We start from the raw sequence: 16,866 nt of genomic DNA, 5'->3' as shown, positions 1-16,866 counted from the left end.
ATTTAAATAAGGAATCAAAAGATATGCAGTCTGTTTTGTACTGAGCCATCTGCAACTAGGCACTTTTTGTGATCATGTGAGGCCATGTTTACAGGAGAGATGGTTCAGGTTCCTGAAGAAGACTAAGAGCCAGCTGGTTGCAGGTACGTGGGCAGCCTACTCCAGGAAGTATGAAAATGTTTTGGAACCCGGAAATCATCTCATCCTAGAGGATAGTTTTCAGCAATTTCAAAGGAACCATATATTCATTTCCTAGAGCTATCTTAACAAGAATCCCAAACTGGGTGGCTTAAATCAACAAAAGTTTATATAGTCTCATGGTTCTGGAGGCTAGATGTCCAAAATCAAGATGTCACCAGGGTCATCCTCCCCATGAAACCTGTATGGGAATCCTTTGTCTCTTCCTAGGTTTGCTGGCAATCTTTGGCATTCTTTGGCTTGAAGCTGCATAACTCCAGTCAATCACATGGCCTTCTTCCTCTGTGTCTTCTCATTACCATCTTCTTATAAGGATGCCAGCCATATTGGATGAAGGGCCCACCCTTCTCCAGTATGATCTCATCCTAATTACATCTGCAAGACCTTGTCTCCAAATATGGTTTGTAACATTCTGAAATATTAGGGATTAGGATTTCAATATATCTTTTTGAGGGGGACACAATTCAATGTAACAAGATGTAAGCTAGGAATGTATATATTTGTTATCAAAACAGAGAAATTTAACTTAAAATTTTAAAGTATAATACAAACCCTAGGGTAATTCATACTCCCTCCTAAGAAGAGCAAAAGATGGAGAAACCTGTTGGTTACCTTTAAATGAATGAAAAAGAAGGTAGAAAGGAATTAATCTAAAGCAAAGAGAGTCCCATTATCTGGTTATCTGGTGTTGGTACCCCTTTCTGATACATCCAGGAGCTCAGTCAGCTGGGGCATCATCTTTCCCGGGGTATATTTGGTTGCTGTGTGCCTCATGTTTATAAAAACTCCAGAAAGCTGATGCACTTGATAGAGATGACCTAATACTTCTTGTTTGGATGGTGGCAGAATGCAAAATAAGTACTCATCTGCCTGAAATGACTTCAGGAATGTCAAGATGTTACTTTTCCAAAATATCGACTCCATTCTCCCTACACTCTTACTGAAATCCCTAGTACTTCCCCACTTCTCCTGGTTGGGATGCCTGGGTCAGAAGCTTCTGATATAGCACTGACCATTGACCTCTGGCACTGTCCCAAACATTTTGCATAAGTTAAGTCATTTAGTACATAGAACAGTCCTATGAAGTACGTACTATGTTACCTCTAATTTACAGATGAGAAACTAAGACAGAGAAGCTTAGGAGCTTATGTAAGATAACACTGCAGAGTTGAGATTCAAACTCAGCCATCATGCTGTGAACCAGGGGAGGGGACAATGTTTCCCCTCAAAAGTAGAGAGCAACACAGTAACTAATCTATTATCATGCCCACTCAGAACTGAGGGTCAGATTTTTCAGATCCTCTGACCTAGTAGGGAAAAGCCTAAGGCAGATTTTGTTTCTCAACTTATCCTCCCCAGACCTCTTGCATTAAAATGGGAGAGGGGGTACAGTTACCTGGACCTTACACTCAAACCCACCAATTTAGAATCTCAGAGCACAGGAATCTGCATTTTAACAGGAAACATCTTGAGTATACTAGCATTGGACAACTACTACTGGCCCTACAGGAATAGAATAAGATACATGGTTATGGTAAATATGGAAAAGCCAGAAAGAGATGACAAGCCAGTGGGAACCCTGATGACCAATGGTTAGTCAAATGACCCAAGAGTCCTGGCTATAAAGGAGCCTGGTTGCTGGGGAGTAAAGGTGATGCTTAAAATGGAGGTTTGACAGCAGCAGGACACCCACATTCTCTGGCTTGGGTCATATGCCCTGTCCTGGTAAATGGTTATTTGCTGAATCTGAGAGGCATTCTGTATCCATTTGGATGAGAAGCATGGGTGCAGACAAGGGAGGGCAACCTGAGCATATGGATTCAGAAATTCCGATGTGACTCCCATTTGAATGAGCAGGGTTGCATAAACAGAATGAGAATTTTGATGTGGGGCTCAAAGAATGGTATGATGGAGGAAGAATTGAATGAAGATCTTGAGAGACAAGTATTTAATCCAGTCAATTATTACAACCTCCCTGAGGCTCAGTCTCCTAGTCTGTAAAATTGGGGGGGAAAACCCCTGTCTTGCAGCTAGCTCCTCACATACAGGACGTGATACAAACCCAGTGAGGCATGTGGTGCTCTATAACAGAAGTAACTGCTATTCCAGGCCTCAGAATATAGAGTTGACCCTTGAACAACATGGGGGCTAACAGCACCAACACCCTGTGCAGTCAAACATCCATATATAACTTTTTAAAAGTTTATTTATTTATTTTGAGAGAGAAAGAGAAAGCTTGCACCAGAGCAGGGGAGGAGAAAAGAGAGAGGGAGAAAGAATCCCAGGCAGGCCCCAGGCTGTCAGCGTGGAGCCCAATGCAGGCCTTGAGATCATGACCTGAGCCAAAACCAAGAGTCAGACACTTAATTGACTGAGCAACTCAGGTGCCCCTGAAAATCCATATATAATTTTTGACTCCCCAGAACTTAACTACTAATAGCTTACTGTTAACTGGAAGCTTTCTTGATAACATGAACAACTAACACATATTTTGATTGTAATATGTATTATGTACCATATTCTTAAAATAAAGTAAGCTAGATAAAAAGAAAATGTTATTAAGAAAATCATACAGAAGACAAACACATTTACAGTATGGTACTGTGCTTATCCAAAAAAATCTGTGTGTAAGTGGACCCACATAGTTCAAACCTATGTTGTTCAAGGGTCAACTTATTCTGCTTTCCTAATGCTCTGCCTTTCTCTGTACATCTTCCATTCATGCTAAGAAAGTAAACCGAGTCACTTAAATGCATTCTGAAGCACAAATTACTTGTAGGCCTCCTTTCCTGAACTGGGGACACACACACACACACACACACACACACAACAGGAATTCATGGGAAAAAGAACAAATTCACTTCCTCATTGTAACCATTCCCCACTGGGGTGCTCTGTGACCCCCTGCAGGGCTGGGCCCAGCTGCTATTCCTGTTTCTACCTTTGCTTTCTTTTGGAGACCCCTCCTCACCTTACTTCAGAGCATACCCCTGTTTACATAATTGTAGTTACTCAGATCATTTGGACAAACCCAACCAAGCAAAAATATGCTTAATCAACATTTTCTAAATTCTTATTTCCTTAAAGGTAAAGACTTCTGAGCTTGAATTGCCCCTTTCCATGGTGCCCAAGTCACCTAAATGATAATCACATCATTTTGATCAAAATGGTCATGGCGGTATAGGGCTATGGTAAATAAGAACATCATTTTGAACACATTTAGACACCAAAACAACAGATAAATAAAAGTGCACTTGTGATAGCAGGCAAAGAATTCATAGGAGATAAAATGATGGTTAGTGAAATGTTATATATGCCTAAAGTCTTTCAATGGACATTTATGGCTCCTTTAAAATAGTATACTTACTGAAGAAATATTTATTTGCTAATTAATGTGTGCATAGTACTACTAGGTATCATGGAAGATACAAAGCTGAATGCAACAGACACAGACCTCCTGTAAGTCCTGGTTTGGTCCAGTCATTTATTAGTTAAATGACCTCTTCTTAGTGGGAATGTAAAATATTATTTTCCATTCTTATGATGAAGGTAACCTAGAGCTTCACAGGTTTGTGAATGGAAGCAGATGAGTGAAATAGGGCACTATAAACATGAAATATCATTATTCTGAGGCCTCTATAATGTCTGGAAAGCAACAAGAGGGAAGTCAGTCCAAAGGGAGAGACCCAGAGTTCCCAGTTGGAGGCCCAGGTCAGGGACTACAGATCTCCTCCAGATCCCTCCCCTTGCACCCACACCCTCTTCTCTCATTCACAGAGGTAGGTAAAAACCCCCTTTCACCATTTCAGCTTGAAACCCCAATTAGTAGTGTAACCCTTTCATCCCCCCCACAGGAGGCAAACCTTTGTTCTTCTGCAAGGTCAAGTTGCCTTGTACCTTCCACCCCAAGGTAGCCCAAAATACATCAGTATTCCAACCCAGATTGACATTTTTCTTAGGACTGTGTGTGGACTCTCTGGGAATCCAAGTAATCTCAAAAATTAACAGAACCCAGGCTTCCTATTTTCATTAGAGGCTGCAAGAACACTGCAGCCTTTTCCCTCAGTGGTGCCAGTTCAGCCCAGTGAACACATGGGTATTTGCCCTTGCCCCTAAGAAAACACATGGGCATTAGGGCAAAGTTCCTACATTCTGGTAACATTTAATTGTGCTAGTTTTCAACCCTCTCTACACCCACACATTCATGCACATTTATTCCATTGACTTCAAAGGCTGCTCAACGTCTTGGAAATATATGTGAGAATAGCGAAGGGAGCTTGCAATTAGTCTAAACCTTCTTTTTGTGTGACTGAGTTTCGTACATATGTTTGGATTTCAGAAGTACATATTTGACTTTTTTAAATATACTTTTGTTTATACTGGGTTTAGAGTCATGAAAATAAATCAGGATTTCTATTGCCAGTTAGTGTGTTTTTCATAATAAATAAGTCATTCATCCTTGTTCAACAATACATATTTATAGGATTAAATTAGGAAAAGCTTTTCAAAGAGCATTTCCATTCATTATCCATTAACTTCCACATGCCATCCAGCAGGAGCTCCCAAAGAGAAGCAGAAAGCAAACTAGGACTTCAAAGCATGGAGAGGAAAGAGTAGCATGAACAAAAAGGAGTTATCACTAAATCCAAAGGGGCAGGGCATAACTCTGGTTTGGCCATTTGCATGAGAAATGAAGAGAAATCTTATGAAAAATCAGATTCTCCAGGCCCCTTACCAGAGACTTTGATTTGAGAATGAAAATTCTGAGGGGCCTGAGCATCTGGATTTTAACAAGCACTCTCCTCTAGTTCATTTCTTCGCTACATGGCCCCTGCTGAAAACTCCTGGGAATTGGGGACCCCTGAACTAGTTCACTCACAAGTAATAAATATACCACCTGGGTGGCTCAGTGGGTTAAGCATCCAACTCTTGATCTCAGCTCAGGTCTTGATACCATTAATTGTGAGTTTAAGCTCAATGTTGGGCTAAGTACTGGGCATGAAACCTACTTAAAAGATAGATGATAGATAGATAGATAGATAGATAGATAGATAGATAGATAGATAGAGACAGAGAAATAGAGGTAGCTCCAGATTTGGTGATGAGCCTACTAGACGGAGTAGATGGAGCTGGCTCTTAGTCTTCAGTGACTATTTGGTTATAAATCCAAGCCACTTTAGGTAAATGAATGATGAAACCATAACTACCCTAAAACTTTTCTAACATTCTGTTTTACATACATTAAAGAAAGTTGAAAACACTCTTTCCTTTTCATACATTTCTGAACTTTGCCCCAAGACTGAATTCTAGTATGTTTATATACCTACATGGTATATAATTTTCTTCTTTTAATGTTTATTTATTTTTGAGAGAGAGAGAGAGAGAGAGACAGAGTGTGAATGGGGCAGTGGGAGAGAGAGGGAGACACAGAATCTGAAGCAGGGTCCAGACTCTGAGTTGTCAGCATAGAGCCCAATGTGGCGCTTGAACCCACAAACTGTGAGATCATGACCTGAGCCAAAGTTGGATGCTTAACCAACTGAGCCACACAGGCACCCCTATAATTTTCTATAAGAATGAACATTGAATTAATAGAAAAGACAAATAAAATATAAAATAAAAATGATAATCAAAATAAAGGTAGTTTATTTTGGAATCGTTTTAGTTATCCAGGGCAGCATAACAAATTACCCCAAAATTCAGTGGCCTAAAACAACAAACATTTATTATCTTGCAATGTATCAGGAGTCCAAGTGTGGCTTAGCTTAGTGATTCTGGCTCAGGGCCTCTAACAGGCTGCAATCCAGGTATCAGGGCTAAAGTTACCTCAAGGCTCAACTGAGAGAGGACCCACTTCTAAGCTCACTCACATGGCTGATAGCAGGATTCAGTTCCTCCCAGGTTGTTGGACTATAGGCCTCAGTTGCTCAATGATTGTTGGCCATCATTCTCCTTCAGTTCCTTCCACATAGACCTCTCCATGGGGCAACTTACAACATGGCATTTGGCTTCTAACAGAGTAGGCAAGCAAGAAAGTAAGAAAGGAAGCAAGACAGATGCCACACTCCTTTGTAACCTCATCTTGGAAGTGGCATCCCATCACTCTTGCCATGTTTTTATTATTTAGAACCAAATCCCTAACTCCAGCCCATACTCAAGTGGAGGATGTTACACAGGGCATAAATACCAGGGTAGAAGGGTAGAAGAAATCACTGGGATCCATCTTCGATGCTATTTATCACATAATATGTTAATTTGCCTCTTTTGTAATTAATTTATCATCCTATTTGTACTTTACTGAAAACCAAACGTTAATGTAAAGACCGTATTTTCTGATACAGGTTAGAATCATATTTTGGGAATAGTCTAGTAGTGTTAGAAAAGATACTTTGAGGTTAGAAATTGAACTCGGGTCTCTAACTGTGGAGATATACAAGTACTATGTCAACCAACAGAAGAGACTATTAGTTACTGCATCACTTAGGGGTGTTTTCTGCTATAGGTAACTGAAAATCTAAATAGTTGTGGCTTAAAAATAAGTGCATATATGTGTCACATAAGAAGTCTAGAGAAAGACAGCTACTGGCATTGTTTTTATAGGCTGATAATGACAAACGTAGCATCTTCTATCCTCTTGGCCTTTAAAATATGCATGTCATTTATCATTGCAAGATGCCTTCCCTACATTGAGGCAACACATCATATTCTAAGCAGTATAAAAGAGGAAAGGGCCACATCATGCACCTCTGTCATTTTTCAAAAGGAAGATGAAGCTTTCCTGAAGTCCCACCCAGCATATTTCCACTTAGCCAGAACTGGGCCATATGTCTTCCTTAAACCAATCTTTCACCAAGGAGACTAACACTACCATGGAAAGTCTAAACCAACCATGACTTATCTCTGAGATCAAATAATTCTTGCTAATATCTGAATAAATCAGGATTCTGTGGATTTGGGGCAGACAACAAACAAATCTTCTGTAAACATCTTGTGTATTGTTATTTATGTGTTCTATACAATTACAACTTTCACTAACAGTCTAAAAAGGCATTTTCCCATAGAAATAATATGTTTCTGTAAGCAAGCTTCATTGCTTATGAAATCCTAAATGTACTTAAAGTTTCCTTCTTAAAAAAATCCTTATTCAGAAATAAAATGTCAGATTTTGAGACAAAAAATGACCATGTATTGTATTAATCCTGTGTACATATAAACTTTTTAAAATATTGCCATGACATACTTTTAACAAGCTGAAATATTTTTAGATTCATTATATTAGTCAAGTGTGATCAAAACACAAGGCAGATTGCTTTCCTTGACTGCTGCTAGATTTTTGTTGACTTATGTTTCTGAAATTACAGCATCATAAGTCAATATTGCACAAAGGAATTTAATGCCATTTATAAAAATCTAGTAATGTAAACTTTTGGTTCCTTATAAAGTATCTACTAAGACACAGAAATATCACTGAAACACATTAATCCCTTTGAACCTGAAGTCTGCATAATGATTCTTGCCAGAAGGACAACTTGTTCCATAGATTACAGAACAGAAAATCAGTTCTTAGAGGTGCAGGTCAAGCTCATCTGAGGCATCTCATTTTAAGAAAATAAATGGCACCTGCACCTATTGGCTTTTGTTTTTGTTTTAAAGCAGATCTCTAACTCCTCTACTGCTCCAAACCTAAGTGAGCATATAAAGTCCCACTCTAGGCATCTAAGAGGAGTAAGTCCCTGAGGAAATGGGACTCCAGAGTAATAGTCTTAATGAGGGATAAATCAACCAATGATGGATATGAACAGTGATAACACTGGAGATTGTCAGAGAGAAGTGTTATCATTCATTTAACAATAGACCTGTTAGACCTATTGAGAGAGCAAGATGATGTTCAAGTTTCGATGCAAACCTAGCTGTCTTGCACAGGCTACAGAATATAGCAGCTAGACTGACTAGCGATGTGTGGTGATAGCAGACAGTAGCAGAGGAGCCCAGGAGAATTCCTAAGCCTAAATTCTAATCCTGTATCTGCCATTAAGTGGAAGGTATCCTTGATCCAATCATCTGACAGCTTTGGCTGTCAATTTCTCAAATTGGGTTCCATTTCTTTAAACTTTAAACATCTATGAAAATGCTGAAGCAATTATGCTTTGGGTGATGAGTAATTGTGAACTGACTTTGTATGGAATTACTGATTATCTAGCAGAACTTTATTAGGTTCAATGCTTTGTGAATGCATGTCAAAATGTGCAATGAGGATATTTTTAAAAATATTCCCTCCTTTTTACTTCACCCCAGGTAGATGTACAAAAATGTTCATCTTCATGTTGTTAAAAGGACATTTCTCCTAACCTTACATAGAGATAACTTTCAACTCAATGCCTTAGAACATAATGAGAGACTTACAGGAGACCTAGAGATATGGATGGGATAGATGGAGAAGGTGAGAGAGATGTAATTCCTAGGGATCAAGTGTGGAGCACAGGGCTGGGAATCAGGAAGTTAGAGTTCTAATTGCAGCTTTTCCACAGATCCACTTGGGACTTTAAGAATGTCTGGCCCATTTTAATTGTTCTGTGCCTCAGTTTCCTTATCTGCCAATTAGAGTGAGAGTTCTTGGCTGGGTGCCCAGGCTTGTGAGAACATACTGTACAAGGCCAAGAAAATGCAATCAGTACCAAAAATGCAAAACATCCTAGTTACTAGATGTCCTAACTTAAAATGGAAACACTATCAACAGTAATTCCTTTAATAATCAAAATGTGAATATTTTAAGAAGCATATCTATCTGGGTCAAAATTAAGCAAGTAAGACCATTATAGGGGCTTGTAATCCCAGGTACACATAATCATAAAGAGCTCATACTTGGAGTTGAACAAGTTCCAGCTTTGCCACTTAACATTTGTGTGACCTTGAGTAATTTCTTAACTTCCCATACTACCCTCATCTGTAAAAGGGGAATAATGGTATGCATCTCAGAGGGTTGTGGTGCAGATCATTATAGATGGAAATTACATTTTTTAATGTTTATTTATTTTTGAGAAAGAGAGAGAGAGAAAACGAGTGGAGGAGGGGCACAGAGTGAGGGAGACATAGAATCCGAAGCAACTCCAGGCTCTGAGGTGTCAGCACAGAGCCTGATGTGGGGCTCAAACTCACAAATGCGAGATCATTACCTGAGCTGAAGTAGGACACTTAACCAACAAAGCCACCCAGGTGTCCCAGATGGAAATTACCTCTTTTGAGCCACTAGTGCTTCCTGGTTGATAGTTTCAATAATAATAATAATAATAATAATAATAATAATAATAATTGTTAATTAAAAGGCTTAGTCAACCACAGCAAGGAATTTTTAATGCTACTATTTAATTAGCATTTACTATATTATAATGCTCTATCCCTGTGCTAAGCACTTAACAAATTATCTCATGTACTCCTCACAAAAACCTATTATTCCTATTGCAGAAATGGAAGTAGAGAGAAACTAAGCTTTATTTCTGGCTCCAGTGTGTTTCCTTTATTTACCTTGCTTTCTTTTTCTCAGATGAATCTAATTGACTATACTTTTAGTATTCTTTATCTATTTAAAAATGTCAGGACTAAAGCAGCAACTAATTGAATATATTTATATAACATGTTATTTTTGTCATGTTGCTGTCTACCCCTAGAGACCTGCTCTAAATTCACTTCAAGATAAATCATGCTCACTGGCAGTTAAGAATTTTCAATGTTTGTTGGGGGGAAATGCACTTATAGTTATGTTTAGAAAATAAACTTATTATCAAGAAATCTTACTCACATTCATATGTCCATAGATCTTCACTAACGACCAACTGTATATACAATGTATATAACATCATTGTTAACATTGTCCACCTCAGAGACTCTACTGTGGGAATTCTTACAGTTACCAGAACTGTAAAATTCAGCAATTTTATCTTTTTTGTTAATGTGCCTTTTAATTATGAAATACTATAACTGCCTTGGAGAAAATTTGAATAATATTTTTCTAAAGTGATGTGTTGAAGGAAAAGTCAGTATCTTTCAGACCAGATTCAAACCTCAAATCTATCTCTTATCTCTCTGGAGAATTTATTAACATTTCTGAAGCTTGCATTTTTCTCATAAAATGCGAATAATACATTAGGAGTTGATGTGACTTAAATTGAGAACAGTGTCTGATCATAATAGCCAGTCAATAAATGTTAGTAACTCTCCCTTCCCTAGGAAAAGAATCTTAAGGCAGCCATGCTTCAAGTCTGCTCTGTAAAGAGGTAGAAATACCCTACTCCAGTAATGTGCTTCCTGCCCTCCTTTGAAAGTAGACTATCTTTATTTTTTAACAAAAGTGAGGTACCCTCTTTCATTGTACATTCAAAAGGTATGTTCCCATTTCAGGGCACTCATGGACCACCACTGCCCATCTTTTGATCCCATATTAAGAATGTCTGCTCGGGGCACCTGGGTGGCTCAGTCGGCTAAGCCTCCAACTTCGGCTCAGGTCAGATCTCACATTCGTGGGTTCGAGCCCCGCGTTAGGCTCTGTGCTGACAGCTAGCTCAGAGCCTGGAGCCTGCTTCCGGTTCTGTGCCTCCTTCTCTCTCTGCCCCTACCCCTCTCATGCTCTGTCTCTCCCTGTATCAAAAAATAAAATAAAACATTAAAAAAAAATGTCTGCTCTAGTGTATTGATTTTGACTTCACAAAATCCTTTTATGAAAGGTCATCTTTAAAAGAGAAAACTATTGGATATCTTGCAGTTAGATGAAGAAAAACCACAGACTTATTATTTTCTTAATTTTTTTAATGTTTGTTTATTTTTGAGAGAGAGACAGAGTGCTAGCAAGGGAGGGGCAGACAGAGGAAGACACAGATTCCAAAGCAGGCTCCAGGCTCTGAGCTGTCAGCACAGAGACTAACATGGGACTTAAACCCATGAACCATGAGATCATGACCTGAGCTGAAGTCAGATGCTTAACCAACCGAACCACCCAGGCACCTCCATCGGCTTTTATTCTTAATAGCTTTAGGAAAATACAGTGCCAGAACAAAACCTCATAGTAGACAATTAAGTAAATTGCATGGATTGATCTGATTTGCCACCTATTTCATACGACCTTTTAAAACACACAAGTAAATGCTTACTACGGAGTCTAGAGCTAAATCAAAGAAAAAATTAGAACAACAATAAATCTATTTAACTTCATTTACATAACTGTGAACATACCATTTTTACATATTACGTTATTAGGACACTGGACAATAAATCAAGAAACAGAATGTTCTAGAAAATAAACTTTAACTATTGGTAAGCATCATGTACTTTTTCCAAAAAAAGTTTTATTGTGTTGAATCAAACATGGCTTCTTGGCACTGAGAAGCTCCAGAGTCACCCAAGTCCTCATTCCCTAATTCTAAACTTGCCTGGGTTCCTACTGGCAATCATCAACTTGTCTGGATTTCAAACTACATTAGATCCCTTCATATTTCTGCTTTTGCCAAGCCCTTTAGTTGGCTCTGCCCTACTGTTCTATTGTTAATGTCTTTAATCCTATGCTTCAACTGAGTTCATATAAATCTTTCCAGAGAGATAAAAGCTCCTGGGAGTCATTATTTAGGCAACATATACTGTGGGAGAGAATGCTATTAGGAAAGATGTCAGGTTTGCATTCTGGGCCCACCATTGCTGTGTGCTTCACATTAGCAAGTCACCTTAACGTCTGCGAACTTCTTTTGTGGGTTTTTTTAATGTTCATAAGTGAGAGAGACAGAGAGAGAGAGACAGTGTGTAAGCGAGGGAGGGGCAGGAAGAGGTGGAGACAGAATCTGATGCAGGCTTCAGGCTCTGAGCTATTAGCACAGAGCCTGACATGGGGCTTGAACTCACGAACCATAATATTGTGACCTAAGCTGAAGTAGGACACTTAACTGACTGAGCCACTCAGGAGCCCCTCCACATCTCTGAACTTCTGGATCTTCTTTTGTAAAGTGATACCAATCCACCTTCTCAGATTGGTTTGAAACCCCAGGTCATATGGAGATGATGCATGTAGAAGCACTTGGTTACTTACTGACTATTAAGTGCTATATGACTGCAAAATCATTTGATTACTTCCTAGTGACCACTTCCTGGTGTGGACCACTGATATTTAAATAAACATGTATCTCCCCTAAGCATGTTTTTAACTGCCTTCCTTCCTAATTTTCTTCTTGCTGTTAATGTCATTGTGGTTTCCCCTAGCAGGCAAATCGGAATCTCAAAGCTCAGTAGCTAAGTGAGCTACTTAGGCTTTTTTCTCTCCCTAACCTTGAAGTAACCAAATCACCTCGGGGAGGTCATCCTGTAACATCCCTGAAATTCATTCTTTTCTTTTCTTTCTTCTTTTTCCTGGCCATTATTCCAGTTTGCGAATGGCCATCTCAAACTTGGGATATAGCAAACAGTCTCTCTGCCTTGAGTCCCTTTTCTCCAACCTGCACATTGCTGTCAAGTTCATCCTAATAAATGACTACATTGACTATGACTGCTTTCCCTGCTCCAGTACCTTCAACAGAACCTCCACTGTAGGTAAAGTAAAATCAATATTGGCTTCAACCTGTCTTTCTAGCTCTGTATACAGGTCTGTCTGCCAATACACTCACTGTATCATCTTTCCTTGTTCCTAGAGTCTTGCTCACACCATTTCCAAGGTCCCTTCTTCCTCTCCAAATCATATCCTATTTTCCAAGCCCCGCCCAAGGCCCACCAACCCTCAAAGACTTCTTGAGACCTCATAGCTCACGGTGAACTAATTTGAAGAAATTCTATCAGTTGAGTGTTCAAAGAGTCAGTAATCGACTATGAACTAACCCCCTTAACAGTATGTGTGTAGTTGTGTTGAACTATAATTAGCTTAGGTCATGTCATTTACATTTTACTGAATGCCTTGTATACTTATCCATGTTGCCAGGTTTTACTTAAAGGGGGGAATTTTAAAGAAATAGCTAGAGAACATGTTACAGGTTCTCCTGGATTCTACCCCCAGAGATGCAATAAGGTCTAGGTGGGGCCCAAATATCTGTGTTTCCTCCAACAAGTTCCAAGTGATACTAATGCTTCTGGGTGCCTTTGAGCATCTCACACAGAACCTGTACATAAAAGCTAATACATATTTATGATTGTCAATAGTGGCTGCTTTTCTTTTCTTCTACTATAAGCTCACATTTTGTCACTTCTTCCTTTTAGATTGATTTTGAAGACGTGATTGCAGAACCAGAAGGAACACACAGTTTTGATGGCATCTGGAAGGCCAGCTTCACCACCTTCACTGTGACAAAATACTGGTTTTACCGCTTGCTGTCTGCCCTCTTTGGCATCCCAATGGCACTCATCTGGGGCATTTACTTTGCCATTCTTTCTTTCCTGCACATCTGGGCAGTTGTACCGTGCATTAAGAGTTTCCTGATTGAGATTCAGTGCATCAGCCGTGTCTATTCTATCTACGTCCACACTTTCTGTGACCCGTTCTTTGAGGCTGTTGGCAAAATATTCAGCAATATTCGCATCAGCACACAGAAAGAAATATAAATGACATTTTAGGGATAGAAGTATACCTGATTCTTTTTTTTCCTTTTAATTTTCTTGGTGCCAATTTCAAGTTTCAAGTTGCTAGTACAGCAACAGTATATGAATGAGTTTTCTTGGTTCAGAACAAAGAAATCACTCAGTTTTCATAACTATTATTTGTCTCTCCTGAGCTATTTCATCTATTTTTTTGGTGGTCTCAATTTTTTAAACCCATTTAAAGTTCTTTACATTCTTATTTGCATATGGATCATTGTTTTATTGGCTGAGACATGGGCCTATTTTTGAAAGGTAATTTGAGAGAAATATGAAGAACTGAGGGTGAAAAAAAAAGAACAACCTCAAGTGCCTATTCTAAAATGTTGATCATTTTATTGTAAGGGGAAAATTACAGGTATAGCCATTGAGTGTACAGGTATGTGGGCAAGTTTTAAGCAAACTCTTCCACCACCATCTGAAGTGTTAATAGATTGCTGCCATTCACTTTAAGGATCCAATCGGATCAAGTCATCTTTATCAAGTTAGAAAACATAATCTATATTCACATATTCTGACTAATGCCTTACACTTCTTGAAATTTTAACCTGTGATACTTTCCATGCTTGAATATTTGTCATATAGATAATGAGACCTAAGTGCCTTCCTGTTATTCACATTTTCCTTTTCAAATAGGGTCCAATTAATCAGCATTCATTAGGTTAGCAGCATCCCTGAAGACCAAAATTAGAAAATCCATTACCCAGTTCTCCATGCTTGTTTCTGACTTTCAGAAACAGAGTTGGATGAAGTTTATGTCTGCACTTGATTATGCAGCATCTTTATCCATATTGCGTTTGGTCTACATCAACCCCATGAAATGAATTAAGGTGGACAAGTGGGACTGAGCCCTCTCTGGGCTGGCAGGAGTGGAAGCCAACTTTCCCTGCCTCTCATCAGCTGAATGAGGTCAGCATGTCTATTCAGCTTCGTTTATTTTCAAGAATAATCACGCTTTCCTGACTCCAAACTAATCCATCACTGGGGTGGTTTAGTGGCTGAACATTGTGTTCCCTTTTTGGCTGATCAGCAGGCCTCCGGGGGAAGGGCTGATAAAATGGAGGCCATTGTGCGAGACTGTCAGAGTTGTTGCAAATGTGACCCCTTCAAAGTAAAGCACTTGTAACTGTCTGTTATGCTGTGACACACAGCCCCTCCCCCTGCCACGAGCTTCAGACCTAATCCAAGCTCAGAAAGAAGATGGGGAGGAGGCAGTAATAAATGATTGAAGTAATTTTGCTGGAATAAATTAATATTCTTCTGAACTCAAACTGAGGAATTTCACCTGTAAACCTGAGTCATAAAGAAAGCTGCCTGGTACATCTAAAAGCTTTTTATTCCTCCTGCTCATATTAAGATTCTGCCCTTGGGGACATTATTTTTAACCTTCAGTTATATGCTTTTATTTTTATTTTCATGCACCCATTGGAACTCTGCTTGATTTTATTTTTCATCTCTTCTAGTTTTCCTGACACTTTAACTATCAATTTGTTGCCTATGTTTAAGTTTTGCATTTAAAGCAGACACTGGCATGGACATAGTTTTACTTTTAAACTGTGTACATAACTGAAAATGTAGTATACTGCATACTTTTTAAGTGTAAAGATATTTTTATCTTTATATGAAGAAACTCACTTGGAAAATTGCTTTGTGATTCAATCTGTAAACTGTGTATACCAAGACATGTCTGTTCTAGTCTCTCTTGCAAGTCAATTGCTGGTCCAAAGATTGCTGACATTTTATATGCATACTGATATATTTTACAGTTTTTTTTTTATCTTGCATGTCCTATAAAGGTTACAAGCATCCACAATAAAAATGTTTAACAGTTCAATACTCACCTTTATTATTTTTCCCCAAAACAGGTCTGTATGTGTCAGTGTCTATGTCTGTGTCTGTGTGTGGTGAGCATGTACATAGTGTGTATATAAATTTGCAGTATGTTTGTGGGAGGTAATGGTCTTCTGCTTGTGAATTATTGCAAAGTCATGTAGGTGGAATCTTTATTCTAAGGCCATCATCATGCATGACTCAGATAAAAGTTATAATTAATAACAATTATTTACTCAGCAATTTACCCAATGCTTTATTTTTAAGTTTTATTCATCTAATAATCTATTTTTTTATAATCTACATCCAGGTTAGTTAGCACATGGTGCAACAATGATTTCAGTAGTATATTCCTTAAGCCCCTTCCTCATTTAACCCATCCTCCCTCCTACAACCCCTCCAGCAACCCTCTGTTTATTCTCTATATTTAAGTGTCTCTTATGCTTTGCCCCCTTCCCTGTTTTTATATTATTTTTGCTTCATTTCCTTTATGTTTATCTGTTTTGTATCTTAAATTCCTCATATGAGTGAAATCATATGACACTTGCCTTTCTCTGACTAATTTCAATTAGCATAATACCCTCCAGTTCCATCCACATAGTTGCAAATGGCAAGATTTAATTCCTTTTGATTGTCAAGTAATACTCTATTACACACACACACACACACACATATATATATACCACATCTTCTTCTTTATCTATTCATTCCTTGAATGGGCTCTTTCCATACTTTGGCTATTGTTGATAGTGCTGCTATAAACACTGGGGTACATGTGCCCTTTTGAAACAGCACATCTGTATCCCTTGGATAATACCTAGTAGTGCAGCTCCGGGGTCATAGGGTAGTTCTATTTTTAATTTTTTGAGGAACCTCCATTCTGTTTTCCAGAGTGGCTGCACCAGTTTGCATTCCCACCAGTAGTGCAAAAGAGGCCTTTTCTCCGCATCCTCACCAACAACTCTTGTTGCCTGAGTTGTTAATGTTAGCCATTCTGACAGGTGTGAGGTGATATCTCAATATGGTTTTGATTTGTATTTTTGTATTTCCCGGATGATGAGTGATGTTGAGCATTTTTTTCATGTGTCAGTTGGCCATCTGGATGTCTTCTTTGGAGAAGTGTCTCTTTATGTCTTTTGCCCATTTCTTCACTGGATTATTTGGTTTTTGGATGTTGAGTTTGATAAATTCTCTATAGATTTTGGTTACAAACCCTTTATCTGATATATTGTTTGCAAATAT

General features: G+C 38.7%; 1 protein-coding gene across 2 annotated transcripts in view; it reads left to right on the top strand.

Annotated features, from left to right (window-relative positions):
* CAV1 (caveolin 1) overlaps nucleotides 1-15,628 on the top strand; it is a 35,299-nt gene extending 19,671 nt beyond the window's left edge. For both annotated transcript variants that reach the window (XM_029924586.1, XM_029924595.1), the window contains exon 3: nucleotides 13,420-15,628. In XM_029924586.1, the coding sequence (XP_029780446.1) occupies nucleotides 13,420-13,761 (342 nt within the window). In that variant the 3' untranslated portion in view covers nucleotides 13,762-15,628. The remainder of the gene's footprint in view (nucleotides 1-13,419) is intronic.
* Nucleotides 15,629-16,866: the final 1,238 nt, after the last annotated feature.

This window comes from Suricata suricatta, chromosome 2, assembly GCF_006229205.1.
Source record: "Suricata suricatta isolate VVHF042 chromosome 2, meerkat_22Aug2017_6uvM2_HiC, whole genome shotgun sequence".
Lineage (NCBI taxonomy): Eukaryota > Metazoa > Chordata > Mammalia > Carnivora > Herpestidae > Suricata > Suricata suricatta.
The sequence above is the reverse complement of the archived record's forward strand: the minus strand, read 5'-3'. Positions and strand labels throughout refer to the sequence as shown.